Genomic DNA, 24,822 nt, shown 5'->3' with positions numbered 1-24,822 from the left:
CTGAACTCAGCACTTGTTGCCCTGGTTGATGATAACTTTCTTCAGGAGAAAGATGGGCGAAGTGCTATTCTCTTGATTCTCAACCTCTTGGTGGCCTTTGATACTGTAGATCATGATGTGCTCCTGGATCAGCTCTGTAAGAGGCACTGTATTACAATGGTTCCATTCCTACCTACAGGGTCACTACCAGAGAGTAGCACTGGCAGACCTCTGCTCAGCTCCATAGCAGTTATCCCAGGTTCCATCCTGTCTCCAATTGTATTTAACATGTATATAAAACTGGGGGTGTCAACCAAGGATTTGGAGTGTAGTGTCGCCAATACATGTTTGATACCCAACTCTGTCTTTCTATTCTATCTGAATCAGGAGAGATTGTGCAAGTGCTGCACCAATGCCTGGAATTCGTTCTGGGCTGAATGGGGGGGGGGGGAGGGTGTGGAATAAATTTTAGTGCTATTTTTCTTGGTATAAAGGTAGGATACAAATTAAGTAAATTTTAAAAAATAAACTGGTAAGATGGGGACCCTGTTGGTAGTTATTTCCTGGGTTCAGGAATTAGATATACCTGTCCTGGATGGGGTAGCATTCTCCTGACACAGCAGGCAAGTAATCTAAAAATACTCCTTAATTTAAAGTTATTGGCCTCAATGGTGAGGAGTACTTATGTCCAGTTATAGTTTTTTTTTTGCCAGCTATGGCTGGCTGTTTCTGGACCGGGATAACTTGGCAATTATAGTTCATAGTAACTTCCACATTAGACTGCTATTGCAATGGTCTCTCCATGGGGCTTCCCTTGAAAACATTCTGGAAGCTGCAACTGATGCAGAATTCAGCTACCCATATACCCATATGATGACAGGAGCAGTGAGATGTGAGGATATTACACCAATTTTGAAATCTCTGCACTGGGTACCAGTGAGCTACCGGCCCAAATTCAAGGTGTTAGTACTAGTGTACAAAGCCCTAAATAGCTTTATCCAACAATCCTGGGATTTAAGATTGCCCAGGGAGACTTTGCTTGTGGTGCCAGTGAGGAATGTGGCCCAAAGGGCTACTATTTATTTATTTTATTTATTTATTACATTTTTATAATATAAAGTGTATAACATGCGGTATGGTCTTTTTTATGGTGGCACCCTAGTTGTGGAACTCCCTTTCAGTAGAAATTTGGCTGTGCCCCATGTTGTTTTAATTTAGGTGCCAGTTAAAGACATATTTATTTGTGCAGGCTTTGGGTATATGGGTTCTATTTGTTTTTATTGATTTATCCTGTTAAAGATACTATAGTATTTTATTAATATTTGTAATTTTAGAGCCATGTTGGTGTTTACATGTTGTTAGTCATCCCAGGGTCTTTGTGAAAAAGTGCATGATATAAATCAAATCAAATAAAAAATAATTAAAAAAAACACCAAAGGATGTTTCTTGCTTTAGAAATATTGTTTTTACCCAACATAATTTAATTGATAAATTTATCAACTACAACTGATATGATTAACTGACTAAAATGTCTTTAATTAGACGGCTACCCTCCTTTTACTCTTAAGGTAGAATTCAGATAAAATCAAAAATGCATTAGTCCCACAAATGTGATTAACTAAAGTAATTTTAATCTGTTGTGCTTTGTTATCTTGGTTTCTTTAAATCTTCACAAAATGCTGCAACATTTTTTATTTAAAAATGACATACACAGTCTTAACTCTCATGGATTTCAATGGAATTTAAATCTTTATGAGCTGGATTGGAACAAAAAATCGTAGAACTAAATAAAAAACCGTGTCTTGTGAGTATAATGTCTTACCTTGTTTCTTTGAAATAAATTCAGGAAATTCAAATCAGTAGTGTCCGATATCCCACCATGTAAGATAAGAACTTTACTGTCAATTATAGTTGCAAGTGGAAGCCAACTGTAGACATCTTGTAGAACATGTAAAATTCTTTTACCATAGCGCTATTAGATGAAAAATGGGATTAGATTCAATTCCTGAAAGGCCCAGAAACGCTCAATTTGCTAAGGCTTATGAACAACCTCATTTTGACTTTGCTATTTCATGGCTTTCAGACTTTTACCTGAAAAAACATATGAAACCCTTCAAAAAGGTATTCTTACAGCTAATATTTACAGCATCTCTAAACATAATATCCTTCACAGAACCAAGGATCACTCGGATCCCAATAAAACCAACTTACAGAGCCACCCTGTACATGTCTACATGTACAGTAGTAAGTCCTTTAAAGTTTAATAGGGCTTACTTCCAAGTTAGTGGACATAGGATTGAACCCTAAATAAATTTAAACGAGAACTATTAAAGTGAATCTTGTTAATCTGATGGCAGCAACCAAAAAGAGAGAAAAAGCTTACTTGGTACTTCTTCATAACTTCTTTTGTGAAACCATATCTGAAATTAGTAAGATATAATAGGCAAGGTTATTTCAATCATCATCATCCTCGACCACACTCATTACATGTAATTATGGGATTGGTCTGTCTTCTATGTTATATGTTTACGATTGAGAATGGGAAGGGTGATCTGTGTTTGATAAGCAGAGTATAACAAGGTAACAACAGAAATCAGCAACCAAGGTCATTCCTGTGGCAGTCTTCAGATACAGATTTCCTGGTTGCTTCTTCTTTTATTGGCATGCATTTAGTAACTTTTCCCTACTTTGCTGTATTTAATTTGGAGACAGATGTCATGTCTAACCCTACGGCCCCTATTTTGGAATCAATCACAATCAGATTCAGAACTAGAAAACGCAGTGCCAGACACCAGCCATCCTGTACCAGTGGGGGAGGAAGCTCTCAAGGGCAATTCCCCAGCTAGAAGTCAGCCCTCTCCAGAGCTTATCTCCTCAAGGCCAAATCCTACACACCCAGTGGGAAGTGAGTTTTCTTCCAGGGGTGAGCGTTCTGACAACCTAGCTGATGCTAGTGTTCGCTGGAAGCTGAAACACGAAAGGAAGGCATGAGAAAGTCCAAGAGATTACGCCAGAACCTGCACCGCCAGGCGCTCTGAAGTTACAGGCGTTTGAGAAGTAGCTTCTTGTTCTTCTTGAACAGACAATTATCTTGCTTAGTTTGCATAGTTTTGCCTAGGGGGACACTTCCAAGAGGCTAGACTCTATTCAGGTAGAAGAGACGTTTATTGCTTAATAAAAGCTTTGTGGATTACTTAGCAAGCCTCGTCACTGCCTCCCATCAAAAGTAAGAGTGTTCTGGGAAACATGACAACAGACAGCATCCATGTCCAATGTATAGTCTAAAGTGGCCAACTTAAATTAGGTTTGCTACCATTTACATTTGATGCTAGATAATAAATTCAATGGTAAACAATGCTAAGCAATAAATTCAAGCCATGTTTCTGTCTTAACTTAAAGGCAATATTGCTGTCATCTTCAGAAATCAATACCATTTCTGAAACAGCAGCTGAGTTCAAATCCTAGCTGAAATGTGATTCCTGCTTTCCATTAATCCAAACCATACTCACTTCCGTAGATGGAGTATAGATTTGTACAATTTAAAAATTTAAGCAAAAGGTCCAGTTCTGTCTCTTAAATTTCTGTCTTGCAATTGCAACAGGATTCTGAGAAATGAACATGAATCTAAAAAAAAAATTAGGAACATAGGAAGCTGCCTTATACTGAGTCAGACCATTGATCCAATTGGCTCAGTATTGTATACACTGACTGGCAGTGGCTCTTGAGGGTTTCAGGCATGATTCTTTCTTCTCTCTACCTGGAGAAGCCGGGGATTGAACCTGGGACCTTTTGCATGCGCTCTATCACACTGAACTATCACAGTGAGCTATGACCCATCCCCATCTTAAATGGTTACGGCTGCAATCTTATACTGCCATACCTGGGAGTAAAAACCATAGAGCTCAATGGGATTTACTTGAGTAGATTTGTATAGGATTGTGCATAGAATAAATTCTTTTCTAATATTGCAAAATTCCACAGCAAAATATTGGTAATCAGATCATGCTTTGTTTCAAATCACAGGCAGCACATCTAGTAGATCAGACTAATGAAAGAATATATAAACAATGGTGACACCTTAGATTCATGATGTGGTCCTCATGGTTTCCTCTGTTCAAGTGTAAATGGTTAGGATAGACAAGAAGAAATGCAAATAGGATTATGAGTATTTCTACGGAATTTTTTCCTCTGTCAACAAAATCACCATTAAAAATGTAGGGGTTTTCTTCTGAAGGAAAGCCATTCTGTAGAAGAAAACAAAAGAAAGGGATCCATAAGTGCAGCATATATCCTCCTCCTCCTCAGATAAGACCAACACTGCACTGGGGAGCTGTACATGACCCCCCACCTCTTTGTACCAGCTCTCACAGCAGCATAGCAGAGTGTTCTTTTGTAGCATTGCCATTTTGCATTAGTTTGCACTTTGCACTGCCTCTTTGCATCTGTGACAGGGCTTGTATGAGGTCCTGGTGGCAGGATGCGACCACCAGTTACAATATTATGCTAACAGTAAGTCTATTCTCTAAGCCGCCATGCCCACACAGTTCATAAAATGGTTCTCAAAAAACATATAAGTAAAGCTTATCAAGCCTGGAAAAGCCTTTTCCAACACTAGCTTTTAAGGCAGCTTTATATTTGACATTCTATTTACATTTCAAATATAGAAATCCATATACTTCAAAATACAGGCTTAGAGCCAGCACTGTAATTGGACTTCTCCATCTTCTCCTCCTACCTGCAGGCCCCCCACGCTACCCTCCTAAATCTGCTCCAGAGGATCCCACAACTCTCTCGAACAGATTTGGGGATGGGGGCGGCACAATGGTCTGCAAGGGGGAGGGAAAATCAATTCTGTCAGCCATTTCCCTTCTCCTGGCAGAAGGACTCAATTGGATACAACCCATAAAATATAATATGGCATTCTTGTCCCACTTTGCTTTCCTTGAGCACTTCCTTCCATAGTTTATCTAATGCCCTTCTCAGGGGGAGGGGAGGAATGGAATTAAAATTTATAGCAGCAGGAAACAAGAGCAAAAGATAGCTTTCCAATGGTTTGTGGAATTGAGAGTTGCTACTGCCTCATTAGAGTGCCTTCTGGGTTTGTATTTAATTAGCTTCCCTTTGTCAATCTGCTTTTAATTCCACTCCAGGATGTCTATATGCATGGCATCAATTTAACACAGACTAATTTAGCAACTGGCAATTTAAAATATTATGGGGTAGCATTGTTGGGGGTCTTTTGTTTATTTTTGTTTTTGAGGAACAATGATAGGATATGGTGTCACTGAGCAACGGCTAGTGCAGTGAGTGGAAGTATCTCTATACTATCAACTTTAATTAAGCAAAGGTGCTATGCTTATGAGGAGTTATTTAAAAGCATTAAAGACATGTTATCTAGCCTAACTGGCTTCAAACAAAGTTAGGATCATCACTTAAAACCATTAAATAGTTTTTGTTTCCTCTTCCCCTCCAAAGGCAATGTTGGCTTATGAGCCCAGGGCTGTTAGCAGCAAAATCAGAGAAATGCAAGGCACAGCAAAAAAAAAGAGAGAAGAAGAATCAATAGCCAATCCACTGGTTATCACATAGCTTATACTAAGGGCTCAGAGCACATTAAGTGTGTGTGTCTCACACACACACACACACACACACACACACAGAGAGAGAGAGAGAGAGAGAGAGAGAGAGAGAGAGAGAGAGAGAGAGAGAGAGAGAGAGAGAGAGAACTTTCCCTGAAACCTTAAGAGGAGAAATAAGGCAGGTATAGGGGAAACCTACAAGCCTTATATGTTCTGATGGCACCAGCAGAAGATGCTGGACCTCTGCATACTACAACACAGATAAGCTTAAGATTTTATTTTCACGGCTAGGCAATTTAGATGCAATGATGCTGCAGTTCTGGCATAGATATGATGAAAAAACCACTCCATTTAATAGCGAACCTCTGTGGTGAGCGTGGACAGAAATGGAATCAAACAGGGTCTCATTATGTCAGTCAAACGTATCAGGAATTCTGTGGGTGTGTGTTTTTTCCTTTTTGGAGGTGAGGGGGCATAAGTAGAAAGCAATCTATTTAAAAAAAAAAAAACCAACCGAATGAGGATTAAGTGTTGTGTGCCAGTTGAAAAAGCAAAATTGCAAATGGAAGGGTGTGTAGAATGGCCCACTGGAGAGGGCATAGCTATTTGGACGGCTGGAACATAGAACAGCAGTTCTCCTATTAGGAGATGAGAATATATTACAGCTTTTATTCCAGTTCTGACCTGAAAAGTATAATTTCTAGTTACAGCTGTCCAGTGTTAGGAGCTGCCAAGAGTGGGGTGTGTATGCATCTGTTTCAGAATCAATGGAAAAACAAAAAGAACATTTCCATGCAATGTATAGTGTAATACTTTGTCCCTGCTAATGAGAAAGTCACAGGCAAGGGCGCTGCTTAGGCTATTGCTTCCATTGATTGACTCCTAAGTGAATTTGTATTTGGCGTGAAAAAGAAATAAAGACTGACACTACCGCTGTGCCTTTCTTTGGTGTCAGTTTGGTGTCAGTTGCATGTAGGGAAAATGGCTGCCTGAAAGCCCATCCTGAGAGTTCACTTCCTTGTTTGAGCAAGTGGAAACAAAGTAGTTCTTCCCATATTCCAAATGTGAAGTCAGGTCAGGTGGCAGAGTTATTTGTAAGGGAATCTTTTTGGGAAACTTCCCAAGCACCCATTTTTAAAGTTACTTTTGTTACATGAAATACTTTGGTTTTAATGAGGTGGCAGTTAGAGACAAAAACAATATCTTGCATAAGCACTTGTTATAACCCTGGTTCTTAAAGGCCATCCGAAATATGAAAAAATAATAAAAAGACATGTCTCTAAACATTGAAAGACAGGAACTTTCAATGTTTAAAGACAGGAACTTTCAATGACATAGAAGCAAGCACTTTCTGTAGGTAACGTTCCTGTCTTCAACTAAAGATAGCCTGTCTTTAGTTGAAGACAGGAACGCTACCTACAGAAAGTGCTTGCTTCTATGTCATTGAAAGTTCCTGTCTTTAAACATTGAAAGTTCCTGTTTTTCAGTGTTTAGAGACATGTCTTTTTATTGTTGTTTCCATGTTAGTTGACTATAACAGAGTTTTATATAAAATGGTAAGTGAATAGTGTTGAAAGTCGCAATTGTGGAGTGCCCAGAATATGCACCTCAGAATAGGTACATGTATGCTTTCAAGAACTAGAAAACTACTCCCTTTTTCTTTTTTGGAAAGTATGTTTAAAACGTTCTGAAATGTCAAGAAAAAACAATTCTGCTCTTCTCCATCAAGGAATACCAAAGAAAAAAGGCCACAGGTGCTGTCAATTATTTATTAGGGAATTAAGTGCTCTACACATTTCAAGCTGAGTTCATTCCTCAGGTCTCTGAGGCTGCAGAGGCTGCAATTATTTGATCAGCTTTTTTAAAATAATAATAATAATAATAATAATAATAATAATAATAATAATAATAGCTCTTGGTCTTTTGCTTTCTGATGAAACATTGCTCAAACCAGGCATATTGTTTGCTATTATTTTAAGTTAGTTGGAAATTATTTATATTCCTTAACATTTGAAAATAATTATATTAGCTGAGGGCGTATGTTTCTAAAACCCATTTTGCACACATTGTAGTCTCATTGTTTGTCAAAGATCTCTTATTAGAAGGCACTTCACTGGCTGGCGTAAGGGAGATTTTATATATCTCCTCCCTCATGAACAGCATTAAGTTCAAAGTATAGGGCACTTATCTCTAATACATAGTTGGCAGTACCTGAGGCTTTAGTTCTCCAAGTTCTGTAGGAAAATAATGCCAGGCCATTTCAAATTTTGTTTATAGTTTACAAAAATCACAAGGAACACTATCCTTTAGCTTTAATATCCTCCAATCACCTTGAAACAGTGGCCTTCAAATAACATTCAATTATAATTAACAGAGAGCCAAGAATGGAAAGATGGCCATAGGCCAAACATTGATACGATGAAGTGCTATGAGCTGCGTATTAGCTAACAAATGCAGTTGTGATCCTCGTAGGTCAGCAATGCTGTATTTACTTACTTTGTAGAAAATCAGCAATAGATCATCCAGCTTTCCATGCAAATCACCTAGAAAGAACATCATTTTTACAATCAAATACAAAAAGAGCATCCAATAGGTAGCCTGTCACTGCAATCCTAGATATGTCTACTCAGAAGTAAGTCTCATTGAGTTCAGTGGTACATACTCCCAGGTAAATGGGTCTAGGACTGCCTCCTGAATAGGCAAAACTGACTAGGCAAAAGCAACTGGGTTCTAGAAGTAACACATGTTTGTGATTGACACGCATAGTTATAAAGAAGTGTTACAGATGCAATGCTGTGGTGGTCAATCCCTGAAAATGCTCCTGATGGAGCATTTTCTGTCCTATGTATTGTTTATAATGGCTGATAGCATATCATACCCAGTTTCCAGTTTCTCTCATAACGATTTTCTGCAGACATGCATAATATGTTGAGTATCATAATCAGTTGTAGGAGCAGCAACTGTAAACCGCCCATAGAGCTTTGGCTATGGGGCGGTATATAAATTTAATAAATGAATTAATAAACTGAGTAGTTGCATCTACCATAAGGAACAGAAAAATGTGAAGGGAGCAAGAGGGAACATAAGCAGCAGAGGTCAATGGAGGCCTAGTGGAGCCTTCAGACCACCATTTGAAGAACAAAGTTATAAAATGTAGAGCACTGAGAAATAACAGGTTTACAAATAAAATTTAGCAGATCCAAATTACTAATGTTTACAAAATACCAATATACTCAAATACCAATATTTACCAGAATCTTTTTTTTTTGGGGGGGGGGTTTGGGTACACACAAAGGTGTGGGGTGTGTGTGAGTGTGTGTCTGTGTGTGTCTAAGATTCCTAATTACCAAATCGCAAGTAGGTACGTCCTTCATAATCTCTGTAAACAAAGAGAAGCATTTAGTGATGCCTCTTCCAACTTCATCCCCGACAGATGTGGCCATGCTAGTTGCAAATCATCAGCACGGTTAATATCTGGAGGGCACCAGTTTGGGGAAGGCTGATTTGGTGATTAGGAATGTTATATACCCCCCACCTCCTGTGTGTTTCCAAACAGAAAAAAAGATCCTGGTAAATATTGGTGTTTGAATGAGTAACATGTGAAGCAGATCCCACATGGTGCCAGAAAAGTTTACAATGATAAGCCTTGATTATTTAAGAAATAAATCTGAGACGGCCAAAAATTAAGTGTTTAATGAGTTTCAGTGTATCTTGGGATAACTTGGGATTGTTTAACCCACAGATAACCCAAAGCTCCCCTATTCGGACATCACGGAAACAGCTTTCAACTGTGGCATTCAAAGGTTATTAAAGGAAACAAGAAGTTGCTTGGACTCTCCATGTGTCCCTGCAATTCTTGAGTTAAGTAACCTATTAATTGCCCCCAAAAGCCACCACGACATCCAAACAGGGTTAATATGTCCATATGGAAGTCTCTAGGATAATTTAAACATGACAGCAGTGTTCACACTTGAATAACTATTGATTTACTGTTTTGAAATCAAGAATAAGAACTATATATTAGATTCAATTGAGCCAGATTTTGAGAAGATTTTAGACAGTACAAGAAGGTAAGCTTCACAAAAAGCTGAAGTTGTAATATTAACATAGCGCAGCTTCATAAGATAAAGTACTACTAAGATGTGTGAATTTCACGTCATCAGAAAAGCTTCCTTGTACTTAGTTCTATGCACCATTTTAAATCTATAGTTACTATGTAATATTTAATTGGAGCCAACAGACTGTGTTATGTTTCACTAAAGTTCTCAAAACATCATGATGTCATTAATTAGTATACTTTTATCTAACAAGGCCAGAATAAGGCCTCTGTTCTACTATCTAAACAAGCAGAAATAATAAAATATGGTATAGTATGCTATATGTCTACAATCTTATGCACACTTAGCTCGGAGAATGGCCACCCCTACTATTGGGCAGAGTAAGGCATTTGTCTCAGGAATCAGATGGGTGAGATGGAGAAGGCAATGTGAACAGCCCTCCTGTCCTCCCGTTTGTTTCAGGACAGAGCTGTGTGTTCCACACATCCAGATCTACTCCTCTACCCAAGCTAGCCTATGGCCTTCAGGTGAGGCGAAAAATGTCCCATCAACCTGACAGATTTCTGTAGGTGAAATTGGGGAAGATGCTATCTTGTCCTTTGCCTCAAAATGTCTTGGGCCAGATCTGGCTGAGAGTAAGCCAAACCAAACACCAATCAACCTAGTTCATACGTAGAAGCTAAATATGGGTTGTTTAACCCATACTTAGTTGCGGCCACACGTCAGCAAGCAAGTGCACTGCCTCCTGTGCGCTCGGCACTTCCACTTTCATAAACAACCCAGGAATGCCCCATTAAACTATAGGTTAACTCTGCATTCATTGTTAACCCCTAAACAACCCAGAGTTTCTGGGCTCAGACATAACGATAACAACTCAAGGGCATTCCTGGGTTGTTTAGGGAATCAGAAGCAATGACTGTGCAGGAACCAGCACTCTCACTTGCTCTGGGTGTGTTCACAAACAACCCATAGTTTATTAACCATGCATTCTTTGATTGTGCAAATCGGTTCTTTGTATGATAGCATGGCGTGGTACTGAGTTGTGAATATGCAAGAACAATGTGAGTTTCCAATCACCATACTACTTTTCTTTAGGCAAATATGACCAGAGCTTAATAGGAAAAATGGACTGAGTATTCTTACATATTCTTATATATAAGAAGGACCCCTGTATTAACGCATCAAAGGTTCTCAGGAATAGGAAAAAATCACCATAAAGGGTTGAGTGTTGGGTTTCTTTGTTTTTAACTCAATACATTTTAAGAATTTAAAATGAAGAGGAGACAAAACATTCACTTCCTAACATAGAGCACATTAAACCCTTTAAAATAAAATCCAACAGGTATTATAATGAAATTAAAAAAAAATGATTGGATTTAGTTGGGTTGGGATTACGAGCACAAACTAACACAAAAACATTCACTAGATTAATATTTAAATGCCTGTTTCAATGTAGAGAGTTAAAAAGGATTTTCAGGAAGTGAGATAGATCTCATTTAGTGGTAATCAACATTTTGGCTTGAACTTCAGTAAAAATTACACTTTCATCTGTCATGAATCATATTTTTGGCCGTGAAGACTATTATTTGCTTCAAGGACGGGTCAAAATCTCTCTCAGATGCTCTTTCAATTGTGCAAATGAGGACACCAACTGGAGAATGTATGTGCATTGATTAGCAAGGACATGTTGGGCTGCAAGAACAACTGTAATTCCATCTGAGGGCCTCATAGTAGCTTTTGGAAATATAATATTTTGGAATATATTTGATATTTTGTATGCATAACAATAACTTGCTCACTAGAGCCTAATTGAGTTATAATTTAGACATTATATAAATATATTACATTTTTATACCGCCCAATAGCTGAAGCTCTCTGGGCAGTTCACAATTTATAATATATAAATTACATATCATTCTATAAATGCAAGATCCTTTATTCACTACTGCACTCTGTGCTTAAAGCAGCCTTTATTAAAATCTGGTCTCCCCAAGCACCTTCAATTAATTCCATTTTTTAGCTTCTCCCTTAATTTGAAAATATCAGAGTTACTAGTGTAGTAATTATTTTACCTTGCATCTCAAACTCCTCAGGCAAAACCAGGAAGAACCACTCTCTCATCCATAATTTATGACAGTGTAATCAAGGACAGATAATTGGGAGGCACTTAGATTGCTACACTCTCTACCACAGAGTGCAGAAAGGAATTGTTATATTTATCTGGATGCTTAGTCAGGTAATGATATATGGAACAGGGATGAGTAATCTTTGGTTCATGGCCACAAAGCAATGCTATTTGACATCAATAGATCTCAAGTCAATGTGCTTTCAAAACTTGCTTATGAGGGAGGAGAGATTCGGCGCTTTAATATTTGGGGTGTGTGTCTTCCATTACCCCCCCACCCCCTTCACCTCTCATCCATCCACATAGAACCCTGAGGACAAACATCTCATAACATCTCCACATTGAGGAAATAAACTGGAAAACTGCACCAACTTCCCATTGCTTTGTTTATTCTCAACACAGATATAATAGCTCTGGAAGAAGCATTACTGAACAGGCATTATTTCCGCCATTATCATGTTCAGGAACCATTTGTTGAAGTACTTGAGGGAAGGCTAGAGGTGAAAGAAATTATTTACCACACATAACAGCATTTTACAGATGGAAAAGCAGCTCTTTTCTTAAAAGTTTGCTTGGTTTAGTCAATGACTCACCCAGCAACATCTGACAGGAAAAAAAGTGGGAGGAAGTGTTTGGCTTACTTCAAATATATGCCAGAGGGTGAGTCATCAGTCTTTTTTTCCATAATATAGGGAAGATGGGAAGAATTTGTACTGTGAGGAGGGGGCTAACATTGCAATGGCAGTGACAGCCAGAAATGTTATGCAAACTTACGAATTTAAGATGTACCATAGATATCACCCTGATGCCAAGCCTCTCTTATAAAAGGTGCAGATAACTTACCACAAATTGTTATTTCCTTGGCATAAGAGGTTGACAGATGAGTGATGTTTGGCATCTGCTGAAGGACCTTTCTGGTCTCATGCAACAGCTGAAGCACATATCGAGCATGAAGGTGCTGCGTAGAGTCATGCACAGAAACAATATTTTATTTATTTATTTATTTATTATATTTCTATACCGCCCAATAGCCGGAGCTCTCTGGGCGGTTCACAATCCCAGGGTTACAGGCAATCCCGAGCAGAACACCATCACTAAAGCTAAAAAAATGGTGCACATAGACTGTTCTTGTCTGCTTACCCTGTAAACCATATTATATTGCAAAATGGAGAGCAAGTGTGGAGTAGTGGTTAGAGTGTTGGACTAGGACACAGGATATCTGGGTTCTAGTCCCCACTCAGCCATGAAAGCTCACTGGGTGACTTTGGCCCACGTCACTGACTCTATTCTACCTCATAGGGATGTGGTGATTGGCTCTTTGCAGGGGGGAAAAGAGTGGGATATAAATGTAATAAATACATAAAGTATGTGAAGAAAGATCATCAGGTAAAATATGGAAATAGATTTAGAATGATTTAAATATGTATACAGAATTTATTACATTAATAGGAAATTCACAGAAGCTTTTGACTCAATTGTCTGGAGGTCACCAGACTGGAGAATACTGCAATTTTATATACACTTACCTGGGAGTAAGTCTCATTGAACTCAATGGGGCTTAATTCTGAGTAGACATGCATAAGACTGCACTGTTAGGATTTTAAAGTCTAACAGTGCAATCCTATGCTAGTATACTCAGAAGTAAGTCCCATTGAGTTCAATGAGGCACTTTGGTATGTGGGTATGAGACTGCAGTCCCAATGTTTTATTGCCTTAAGGTGACAAGTGAAAATGTTTTAATATTTGTAATAGGCTGAACTGTTTTAAAAGTTTAAAGGATAGTAATGTCTTTATGTTAGTGATGGTTTGTTTTGTGAAGTGATTTATTAATATCAAGTTAGTTGTAATGGCTTAAGGTTTAAATGTGTACGAATTATTGTGAGATGGAAGTTGACTGGTTTATGTATAGAACTCATGCAGACAATTTATTAAAGCTATGAGTACTTTCTCATTTTCTTCAAAATATGGTGGTAAATTCCATCAATTTTTTTTTAAAAAAATAAGTAAATACAACATCATTCATTTATTGGATGAATATATTTATAACATATGAGTTCTTTACTTTTCTAGACCCTGTTGTTATAAACTGGAACTTTGTAGAGGACTGTAAAAATAAAAGATAATACTGCTTAACCAGTGGTCTGAACTTGCCTGTCGATGCTTGAAAGCCTGAAGGAGCACATTAGTGTCAGCAACAGTGAGGGGGAAACAGAGACGAGGTCCGTAGTAGGAGGCCGGTACGTCTATAGTCCTTTCATATTCTATCATTGTACGGTCCAAACCTGCTGGACCGTAATCGCTAGCGTTGGAGGAAAAGTGAGAGCTGATGTCTGTAAAGGAAGCAGTAAAACAGCTTATAAATAGTTTGAATCCAACCTTTCTTCACATCAGCAGTATCACTCCATGAGCAGAGTTGTACTTAGGGCATTTCTAGCCAGAAAGCGGTTGGGGATGGTATTCACTGAATCCCACCTCCCCTGCAGCCCACTCCCACCAGGGGTGTTGCTATGCTCTTAAAAAATTCAGGGCCCTGGCCAACAGGACACAAACCTGTATAGAATTTGCACACACTAATTTATATCTCTATATGCAAATCTAGAAATTATTAAAATGTATGTAAATTAAACAGAAGACAAAATGTGCATTCCACCCCAGATCATTCCCAGTAGTACCTCTTCAATTACAATTAATAAATGCAAAGAAGAGGGTGGCTGGTAGGTTTTTTCATGAGCAACTTGCGCACGCACACCTCTACCTAAAAATAGCAACATTTGAACTAAAATGACGTTTCAGAATTTTACTAATCCTTATGCACTCTGTGTTGAGGGGTGTTGCAGCATGTGGGGGGTGTGTGTGTGCTAGCCCTTCCCTCCACAGGTGCAATTAGCCCCTATGAAAATTAAGCTAAGAAAAAAACCGGCTACTGGCTCAAGTAGTTATCAGTTCTCTGGGGAACAGATCCAGGGCACTTGTGAATTATTATTATTATTATTTATTTATATAGCACCATCAATGTACATGGTGCTGTACAGAGTAAAACAGTAAATAGCAAGACCCTGCCGCATAGGCTTACATTCTAATAAAATCATAGTAAAGCAATAAGGAGGGGAAGAGAATAACTAACACACACACACACACACACACACACACACACACACACAGTGTAGAGAAAAGTTGACTCCAGTACAGTTTAAATTAAAGCTTAAATATATGCAAAATAAGCACAATGAACATTCCTAACAGCATTAGTGATGAAAGGTATTTTCCCCCAATCTAAAAGATTGAAATGCCTCTGCTAAGACTTAGGCCTAATCTACACCAAACAGGATATTGCACTATGAAAGCAGTATGAAAGAGGTATATAAATGGCAGGAGCCACACCAAGCAGGATATTGCACTACAAAAGCGGCATATGGTATTAGTCAATGGGCCCCAACAGTTGTCAAGGCACTTCAATACTGCTATAAAGCAGTAGTATGACTCCTGCCTTTTATATAATGCTTTCATACCGTTCTCATAGTGCAATATCCTGCTTGGTGTAGATTAGGCCTTAGTTACTGGCAGTAAGAGCTGTATGATATACATAAAAAAAGTATGTTGATATTTTGGTCCCCTTCTTTCGTCTTTGGCTCTGGCCCTTTTGCTTTCAGGGGTGGATGGACCCACTTGTGTCTGGCTCCATCGGGGGGGGGGAGGCTCCTCAAGCTGCTGCCACCCACCCCCGCTCATGGCAGCACAAGAGCTTCTTCACAGCCTGACAAGCACCCAATGAAGTTGGATAATTTCTTCAAAAGAGGGAAGCAGACTGGGCTTACCCATTATTGTTTATATGTTTAACAACATATGCTAAGTTTGTTTTTTTAATAGACCCCTGACCTGTTGTTATTTTAAAATGGATACTGTTTTATATTTTTGATGGTTTAAAATTTTGTATACTTTTAATGTCCACTGTTTTTAACTTTTGTAAACCGCCCAGAGAGCTTCAGCTATGGGGTGGCATATAAATTAATTAAATAAATAAATGTTGAAGAAGGAACTGTTACTAGCCCTATTCTTAATTAGAAGAATAGGAGATATAGGAGACACTCTTCTTCAAGAAACTCGGCCGCCATGAAACTAGGGTGACAGAAACACACAAGAAAGGTGGATGGGGCTGCAGCGCATCCTTTCCTCATGCTTTTATTCCACATAACTACAGATTGCCAGAAAAAGGGATTGTGTTTCTTGCAGTGCAAGCTTGTTCATATTTATTTAATTTATTTATTAATTATATTTATTTTTATCCCGCCTTTTGCCCAATGCTGGGCCTCAAGGTGGCCCAGCATGTTTATTCAGAAGAAAATTAAATGGGTCTCCCTCCAAGGTAAGTGTGTATAGGATTGCAATCTTATTGGGCCTGTTCAGACAACATGCTAAACCGTGGTTAGGCCACTAACCCTTTTGCAGCAAAGGGTTAGTGAGCATGTTGAAACCATGGTTATGTTGCTACTGTGGTTAAGAATGGTTCACATGACACACTAAGCCATAATGTTTAGGCCAAAATCCTTAACCACTGTGGCTTAGTGTGGCATCTGAACAGGGTCAATGATTTGACTGAGACTACATCTACACAGCTTCAGTTCTTATATTTGCAGTCCTGGTAAACAAGAATGAGCATCTATTTGCACACACAGCTCCTGCACACATATGGCCCCGACTGTACAGGCATTTACAGCAAGATACACGTGAAATTGCTTGGGAAACATATTAAAGCTATTTACCGAACATACGATCTTATCCTCACCTGGATCACTCTCATTAGCCTGAGTAAAATGGTCCAGCATGAATGTAAAGAAGTTGGACAGCTGAGCAAGAAAACACATCCATTAGTTTACCAACTGAAATGCTTCTATTCCCTTGTCTGCCCCCCCCTCCCCATTTGCAAGGCACTTTGGATTATTATTATTATTTATTTATTTATATAGCACCTACAATGGGCAAACTCTAAAGCCCAATCCCTGCTGGGAGTTCCCATTTATAGGAAAGGGGGTGGGGGTTATGCACATGCAAGAAGGTGGTCCATTGAAAGCAGGAAGCATTTCCTTGCTCATAAAACAGAATGGTGAAAAACTCCTGCATACATAGATACTCGCTCTGCATGCAGAACGTATTGCACACATTGAAGCTGATAATTTAAGGCCTCTTTAATTTGATTATACTCTTGCAACTAATTATTTCATCCTTGCTGTGATCTTGTAAGGCAACTTTAGTGCATTAAAAGTATTTAAGCTGCATCCCATTACCTTATCTACACCAATCGCTTCTTATATTCTTTTACATTCTTGATATGGGCAGCATCTTATACTGCTGCTGCAATTCTGCCTTTTCTGTTGCGTCAGAGGGAACTCCCTTTGCACAACAGGAATATAGTGCTTCCTAAAGCAACCCTGTAAATGATCAGAAACGCTCATTTCTGGATCAGGACAGGTTAGTGGAGCTCTGCTGACCGGACCTGTTATAATAAAAAACAAAAACACCTGTCTGCCAACCCTGATTTTAAAAAAGAAATATTCTGAAAATGTTCTGTTTCATATTTTAAATTCACTGAAATCATAGCACCATCATCTTAAAAGTGCACTTGTTTACTTTTAAACAGGTGCTAGCCTATCTAAATGTTCTTTTGCTTTTAATGGTGTATTATTCTGTAATATGCTGTGAACCACTTCAGCATTTTTAAAATGGGAAGTGTGATATATATTCTTAATTAAATGATTTCTCCAATCTCGATTAATAGTTACTGACTAAATACTGAGCGCATCTATGTCCACATATGTACAATTTTTACTGTTCAACTGCTGCCCTCTTTGGTTTGTTATTCTCAATTGTTAAATGTTACAACATTTTAGATAATCTATTTCATATTTGACTGTTAAAAGCAGACTTTTTTTTTTTTTAAAAAAAAGTCCACTCCCAAAAGCTTAATATAAACTAAAAGGTTTTTTGCACCTTTGTAGATGCATCTGATACTAACCAAACTTCAAAAAAATAGATTTTTTAATATTGACAGTTATATGTCAAACACAGACATGAAAATGAATAAAAATGTACAAGCTCTATTATCCATGAAGAACATAATCTGAGTACTCAGCATGTTCTACCTCACTAGCTATTTGTGTCAAAGAAATTCCACAGAGTACAAACCTGCAGCTGTGCTTGTTCTTCAGCATATTCAATGGACTGAAAAATACTTAGTGCATATCGCCGCCTCATCTCCAGCCGGGCCATGTAAGATCGATACCATCTTTGGATGAGGATAGCTGCTTTAATGGCTGTGACAACATGAAATGGCCAGAAAGAGATGGTTACACATGCACAACTAGTTTTGCAGATCTTTTAATGGTGGACAAAGATTTACAATATATTTGTACACTTTAATATGTCACATACTGCTTTCTTGTAAAATACAGAAGCCTCATTCCATTAATTCTGCTAGCACTGCTGCATTTAACGTTACAAAGAACTTGATTGCAGGGTGTATGTAGCTGCACATGTGTGCGCCCACAGGGTCTTTTGTCTAATTATTTTAAAGGACAAAATACGGCCCACAGAGATGATTTGATTCTCTTGTGGATCTCAAGATAGAGTAAGGGTGTACTTCTATACATATTTACATACACAAAAAAGCCCTACATTTCCCAGCATTCTCCAGCTAGCATGGCTGGCTAGGAAATGCTGGGAGTTTAGGACTTTTTTCTGTCTAAACATCCATAGGATTTGGCGCTCAGTCTCAACTCTAGAGCAGGGATAGGCAACAGGGTAGCCGTGGGCACCTATGCACCAACAATCTCCTTTCTTGTCATCCTCCAAGGCGCCCTATGCATCCCACTTTTTCCTTCTTTTTGTTTTAACTAATTTTCTTACCAGCAGCTGGGATCACCGTGAAAAAAGGTTTCTGATGATGCTGAAAATTTAAAGGATTTAAAGGAGTTGTGCTGGGGCTCAGGCCCCACCTCTGCCTTGTACTCTGTCTTTAGGGAGGGCTACTTGTCCTTTGCCACGACTCCCATGGCAGCCATTTGGTGATGATGCTCAGGAGAGTTTCTCAAATTGCCAAATGGACCCACGGCCCAAAAGGTTGCCAACCCCTTCTCTAGAGAAACCGTAGAAACTATTATTGTACCAAAACAATGGGTTGGAAACAGGATCTGCCTTTCATTGATGGAAAGGCTCTGCTCACAGAAGATGTCTCTGCCTGATTTGGGGGAATCTACCCTTCTCAGAGCACCACAGTTCACCCCATTCAGCAGGGGACCGTGACCCTCTATGCAGCATTCCCAGGGGGCTGGAGGGGCTGCCATGGTGAGGAGGAAGCATGGAATTCCACTTCCACCAGCACAGCTGCACATGCCTAAATCTGGATGTTGAGTGGTACACAGACCTTAAATCATTAAACAAGTAGTAACCTGCTTTAAGATGGTAGTCCTGGCAGAGAGGTATGTTCCCCTTGGAACATCATTCTTATCATAGCACCTGATTTCATTATTCCAATTCCCACTCAAGTAAAAGTGCTGCTTTATCATTTAGACAATTCATTGAAGCTCAAGAGCCTGGGTCAGTGATGTCAACCAAGGCTGTTACCAAGGGGAATAAATATTTCCAGAATCTATTATGCCAGAAGAAGCGAATTGACATTTCAGAAGAGATACAGGAAAATGTATTAGTGAGGAGGCATTGTTGAATTGTAACAGAATTAATATAAATATCTGATGATGAATTGACACATCTCATTAAAATCTATGGATACGGACCCAGATATCTGATGGATGGGGAATGAAGCCCTCTAACTAAGGCAGGATCTGCACTACTACTTTATAACGGTTTATCATGATTTTGACAACTGTTTAGGCCCAGGACACATTATATATACTGTTTTGAAAGTGTTATATCCTGCTTGGTGTAGATCTGCTCTAGGGGTGAACAACTTGTGGACCTCTAAATGTTTCTGGACTGCAATTCCCATCAGTCCAAGTCAGCATAGCCAATGGTGAGGAATGATAGGAATTGTAGTCCAACAACACCTGGAGGGCCACATGTTGCTCATCCCTGCTCTAACCTATTTGAGTTCAACATCCCCTGCTCTAGCCAATTTACCTCTCCCTGGGCTCCAGTCACTAGTATATCTAGAGCTTCGGCTATGGGGCGGTATATAAATGTAATAAATAAATAAATAAATAAATACATTTTCTCGACTCATCTCTGCTCTCTTCCACCCTATATGGCCAGAGAGTGAATTTATCAGTACTGACCCTGCAATCTTATGCATCGCTCAGGGTTCTTTTTACAAAGACCTGCTTATGCTTTCTACATATGTTACAACCATATCTCTCCTGATGAGTTTTACCATCATTGCTATGGCATAGGACGCATCTGTCTGGGGATGGGAAATGGAAAATAACAAATGATGGTGGTTGTCTAGAATGAGAAGTGGAGGTGATTCATTTATTTATTCATTAGACTTGTACCCCACCTTTTCACCAACTCCAGACATTCCCCTTCTTAACCGCAAGATTCCAGGCTTTACATTGGAGTTGGTCTCTTAAACGTCAAAGCTCTTAAGTTTAAGTAAATCACATCAGAGCCCATTCTAAGCCTGTAAATTTTACCATTAACCATTAAGGTTGCTCAGAGTTTTATCAGGCCTTTCCTTTCTAGTTGATTCCCTATCTTTCCTAACCTGTATATCAAGAAAAAAAAACATCTATGCAAACATTTGGAAACAGCACCAGGGAGAAATTAATATATACTGTCTCCCTATGCATAGAAACTCTCCAACATATGTTCCTATGTTCAGAAGTCCTACTGGATTCAATGGGACTTATTTCCCAGTAAGTGTGTCTAGGATTGCAACTGAAACAGTGAACCACAGACAACGAGCTTCTTAACACGAGCGAAATAAAGTATGCTCATGACTGGCCACTCATGGAATTTTGCAAGTCCTTTTGAGGACATCAGCAACCTCCTGCACGTTCCCCCATCATTCCATTTTAAAAAAAACAACCTGTGATATCCCAACTCTCTGAAATATCTCACAACTTTGTATCGTGTGCAGGGGAAGTTTTACTACAAATCACCACTAGAGTCCCCATTCAGGTCTATGAGCAGTGAGAGGAGTGGAAGTTTATAGACCACGTGGTTACCCCTCTCTGGCCATATAATGCAGCCCCACTGCGATTCACAAGAGAAGCAGGAAACAAAGCCCAGGTAAGTAAGTATGCTTTCCCTGTAATCTATAGAAACCCAACTTCCAGGGGAGCAAATGTGTTAGACTATTGCAGTAAAGCAATAAAGAGTCTTATGGCTAACACATGCCTTCAGCTAAAGTACTCTTGATTCTTCTTCCTACTATAGCTTACCTGAACTACCCAGGATGAACTAACTTGAAATCAGGATCTTCTAAATTAAGGAACACTACAGTATGATTGTTTAACTATGACACTACAGAATAACCACTGAACAGCCAGGTTTTACCTCTTTCTGATCTGTTTACCCGGTTCTTCATAACAGAGGTGCCACATCCCATGACTTCAGAGGAGACTGGATTTTTAATAGGTGATTATTTTCTTTCAGCCAGTAGCATTGCAACCATATCCACTTTATATTTATCTCAATATACTATGATAAACCAATTCCAGAGGGAACACCTACTTCCGTTAGCCCTAAAAAGATAGAATAAAATGCGACAAAAATAAATACTCTATTAGAAAACTGCACACTATCATTGCCACTTGGATAGATGGAATGGAAAGTAATCACCAGTTTTCCAAGGAACAGATACATGTGGTAATTTTCAAAATCAACATGTGTAGATGCTTTCACACAAGCAGGTAAACCCATGCACAGTCAACAAGTGCAGAATAATTTATAAACAAGCCTGCTTTAGCCAGTAAGGTGCTGTGCAGCAGAATTAATTAACTGGGTTATCCATGCATTGGCACCAGACGAATGGCCTCTGGAGATGACCTCAGTATATCAACAGTAAGGAGGCAAAGTCCTTCAGTTACTCAGGTCTCAATCCCCATAACATTTGATAAGGTAAACACAAACATTCTACATTGTGCTTGGAAGAGACCATTTAGGTAAGCTCCTTTAGTAACCTAACAGCTATATTTTGGACAAACCCACGTTTTGGATTAAGATGTTATTTTTTAAAAAATCTTTATTCCAGTGATCCCACTGCTTTCTCTAAGTGTAATTACAGTACAATAGAGGAAACCCTGATGGATTCCCCTTTGTAGTGTAACACTTTGCGATAATATTCCTTTGGTATATATCTTGTCTTTAGCCCTACCATAATCAATCAGATCTATTAAAAAACACAAACTAGTTCTAATATTACATTTCTTCAATATTTCCATTATGTAACTCAATTCTACTGTATTAAAAGCTTTTTCTCTATCAGTTAGCATTAATACAGATTTTTATTTTGGTAGGTTTGATTGATTTATAAGATTAAGTACTAGTGCTGAAAGGTCCATTTATTAACCCACCTATTTGTATATACACATACCCACACTTTTCAATGTTTTTTCTAGAATTAAAATCAATATAATCAACACTTAATAAATACATTTATTTAATAAATAAATTAAATAAATATTGTTCTGGTTATTGTATCAATGCCAATTTGGCTATATGCTATTATCTCATATAAGATGATTGACCAAACAAGCATTAGAAATTCTAACTAAAAGGATAATTATTGTCATAGACATTTTAGGATGCTCAGCCATTTATACACCAAGCCCTGGGGACTTTCCATCTTTAATAGTCCTAACCACAAGGTCTAAATGGCCTCAGGCCAGGGTATCTCAAGGAAACACTTTCCCCCATACTAACTTGCTTATGTACTGAGATTGCAGGCTGAGGTCTTGATCAGGGTGCCTCCATGTTGGAGATGAGGTGAGCGGCTACCAGTAACAGGACATTTTCTGTTCTGGTATCCCAATTATGGGATTATGTCTCTATACATTTGGGAAGGGACACTTGGAATAGTTATTAAAACGTATTAGGAATGATGAAGATAAATATGGGAGACTTTTGCCTTGAAAATTCTTAAAGACGCTGGCCACAATCCAACATAAATTTAGGACTATTTTTGGTCATTTAAATCAATGACTTAATTGTTCCATTAATTTGAATAGGGAGAGGAAAAGCCGACTGCTACAAATTAGCTGCAGAGAAGGAGATCCCCACATCCCACAAAGGACCCTGTTGTCCCATGGGTCCTTGGTAGCGGTGGACTTCGCCCACCATCCTTCTGCTATTTTTTGGCAGAGCACCTTTTCCTCCCTGTACAAGCTAATGGAGAAATCACTTGGTGGGCAAAGTAGCTTGGTGAACATCTCAGCCTGGTTCTGCGGGTACAGTGGTGTCCTTGAGCACTGTGTTGGGAACCTCAAGCTTAAGCATGCCTAACACTTCATCGGACATTGACTTTTGTAGTTAAGAATCTTATGAAGTAAATAAGAGATGCCAGCATGTATTATTTTAGAATTCATCCCTCCAACCCTGAATGTACCTACTTTCAAGAAATGCTAAGGTTGCTTGGCAACCAAGGCTTTGAAATGTAATTGTAGTGAACTCTAATGCTTCAAAATTAACATCTTAAAAGGAACAGCAAGGTCTCTTACCTACTTCTTTTGAGTGTCAGCTATTTGGGATATTATGCAATGTCTGTTGATCTGAAGTACCTGTTTATATGTGGGAAATTATTTTAATTCCAATAATCTCCAAGATAATAACAATTAATTTCATATTGAACTTAGTACTTTCTACTTTAAAGAAACCTAAGAAATTAACAGTGTAATCTGATGCATGTCTACTCAAAAGTAAGCCCCACTGAGTTCAATGGGACATATTTCCAGGTAATTGTGTGTAGGATTGGAGCCTAATCTAATATTTCTGTACATGGAAATACAAGACACAACCCAAACAACAAAAGAACCAATGTGCACTGTTGAACAATACACAAGAATTAAACAAAGCCACCTTTAAAATCATGGCTCAGTTCCAAATGCCAATCAAAATCTGTTTCAGCAAATTGCTTTTATGAAGTCCATATCTGTAGAGCTTGAGTCCTTAGGAGAAAATCTTTTCTGGTTCATTAGTTGTTGTTGGACTGCACCTCCACTCTTCTAGTAGTAAAAGCAAATCCTTATTATAACCAACTATTGAGAAAAATATTTAAGCTCTCACTCCACATTTCAGTAATCCACAAAATATCATTTGCTAAACATGAGAAGCTTACCACAAGTCCAAAAAGGGGTTTTTATAAATTCCAGCTGACTGAAATATTTCTATAACTCTTTCACTATGCCCAATAGCAAAAGGAATTTGACTCTCAAATTACTCTGATTTATATCAGCTGTATACTCGCTTTCATCCAACCTAGTTATCAGTCTTAAAGCAACACTATTAATGTCTGAGAGATGCAACCCGGCAACAACTAATTTAAAGTGGACCAGAAAAGATTTTCTCCCAAGGACTCAACATCTACAGATATGGGGTTGATAAAAGCAATTTGCGAAACAGATTTTGACCAGCATTCTGTTGTCATGTACATGTGTATTCATTCCTGTTAATACATGACAATAGAGTTGTGAAATGTATTATTGGGATTTGTAATCATTGCCTTAGAACCTTTAGCTGTGCAATACTCTAGCCTCAGTTCCAAAATATTAACTTAAAGACAAAAACAAATCCACTGACTCATATCTTAAGGGGGGAAAAGGAAAGAAAAAGAACAGCAGTAGGCATAAATAAATAAACGCATTTAAGTCTCTGTGATTGCCAGACAATGCTACTGTAGGTACATAAAAAGAACTTGACATGTTCTAGCCCCTTCATTGATAAGTGAGTACCACATGGCCACCTATATGTTGTAAGGATGTGTAGCACTGGTGGGTGGTTGCGGATTCGTCAGCTGCCTAGCATAATTTTTTTGCCTCTTTAAGGTGGAAGCAGGCCAGAGGGGGGGATGCATAGAATCAGGCTTCAAAAGTTAAAATCAAAGGAGAGGCAGAGCTGCCATGATTAACAGTGA

At 38.6% G+C, this 24,822-nt stretch overlaps 1 protein-coding gene across 1 annotated transcript in view; it reads right to left on the bottom strand.

The window, feature by feature from the left end:
* Nucleotides 1-21,300, bottom strand: part of PPEF1 (protein phosphatase with EF-hand domain 1) — a 36,265-nt gene extending 14,965 nt beyond the window's left edge. The window contains exons 1-9 of the mRNA XM_063127684.1: nucleotides 21,249-21,300; nucleotides 17,922-18,049; nucleotides 16,525-16,585; nucleotides 13,893-14,071; nucleotides 12,585-12,699; nucleotides 8,055-8,101; nucleotides 4,057-4,223; nucleotides 2,363-2,399; nucleotides 1,802-1,951 (exon numbers count right to left, since the gene is read on the bottom strand). Of these exons, the coding sequence (XP_062983754.1) occupies nucleotides 1,802-1,951; nucleotides 2,363-2,399; nucleotides 4,057-4,223; nucleotides 8,055-8,101; nucleotides 12,585-12,699; nucleotides 13,893-14,071; nucleotides 16,525-16,585; nucleotides 17,922-18,049; nucleotides 21,249-21,300 (936 nt within the window). The remainder of the gene's footprint in view (nucleotides 1-1,801; nucleotides 1,952-2,362; nucleotides 2,400-4,056; nucleotides 4,224-8,054; nucleotides 8,102-12,584; nucleotides 12,700-13,892; nucleotides 14,072-16,524; nucleotides 16,586-17,921; nucleotides 18,050-21,248) is intronic.
* Nucleotides 21,301-24,822: the final 3,522 nt, after the last annotated feature.

This window comes from Elgaria multicarinata, chromosome 5, assembly GCF_023053635.1.
Source record: "Elgaria multicarinata webbii isolate HBS135686 ecotype San Diego chromosome 5, rElgMul1.1.pri, whole genome shotgun sequence".
Lineage (NCBI taxonomy): Eukaryota > Metazoa > Chordata > Lepidosauria > Squamata > Anguidae > Elgaria > Elgaria multicarinata.
The sequence above is the reverse complement of the archived record's forward strand: the minus strand, read 5'-3'. Positions and strand labels throughout refer to the sequence as shown.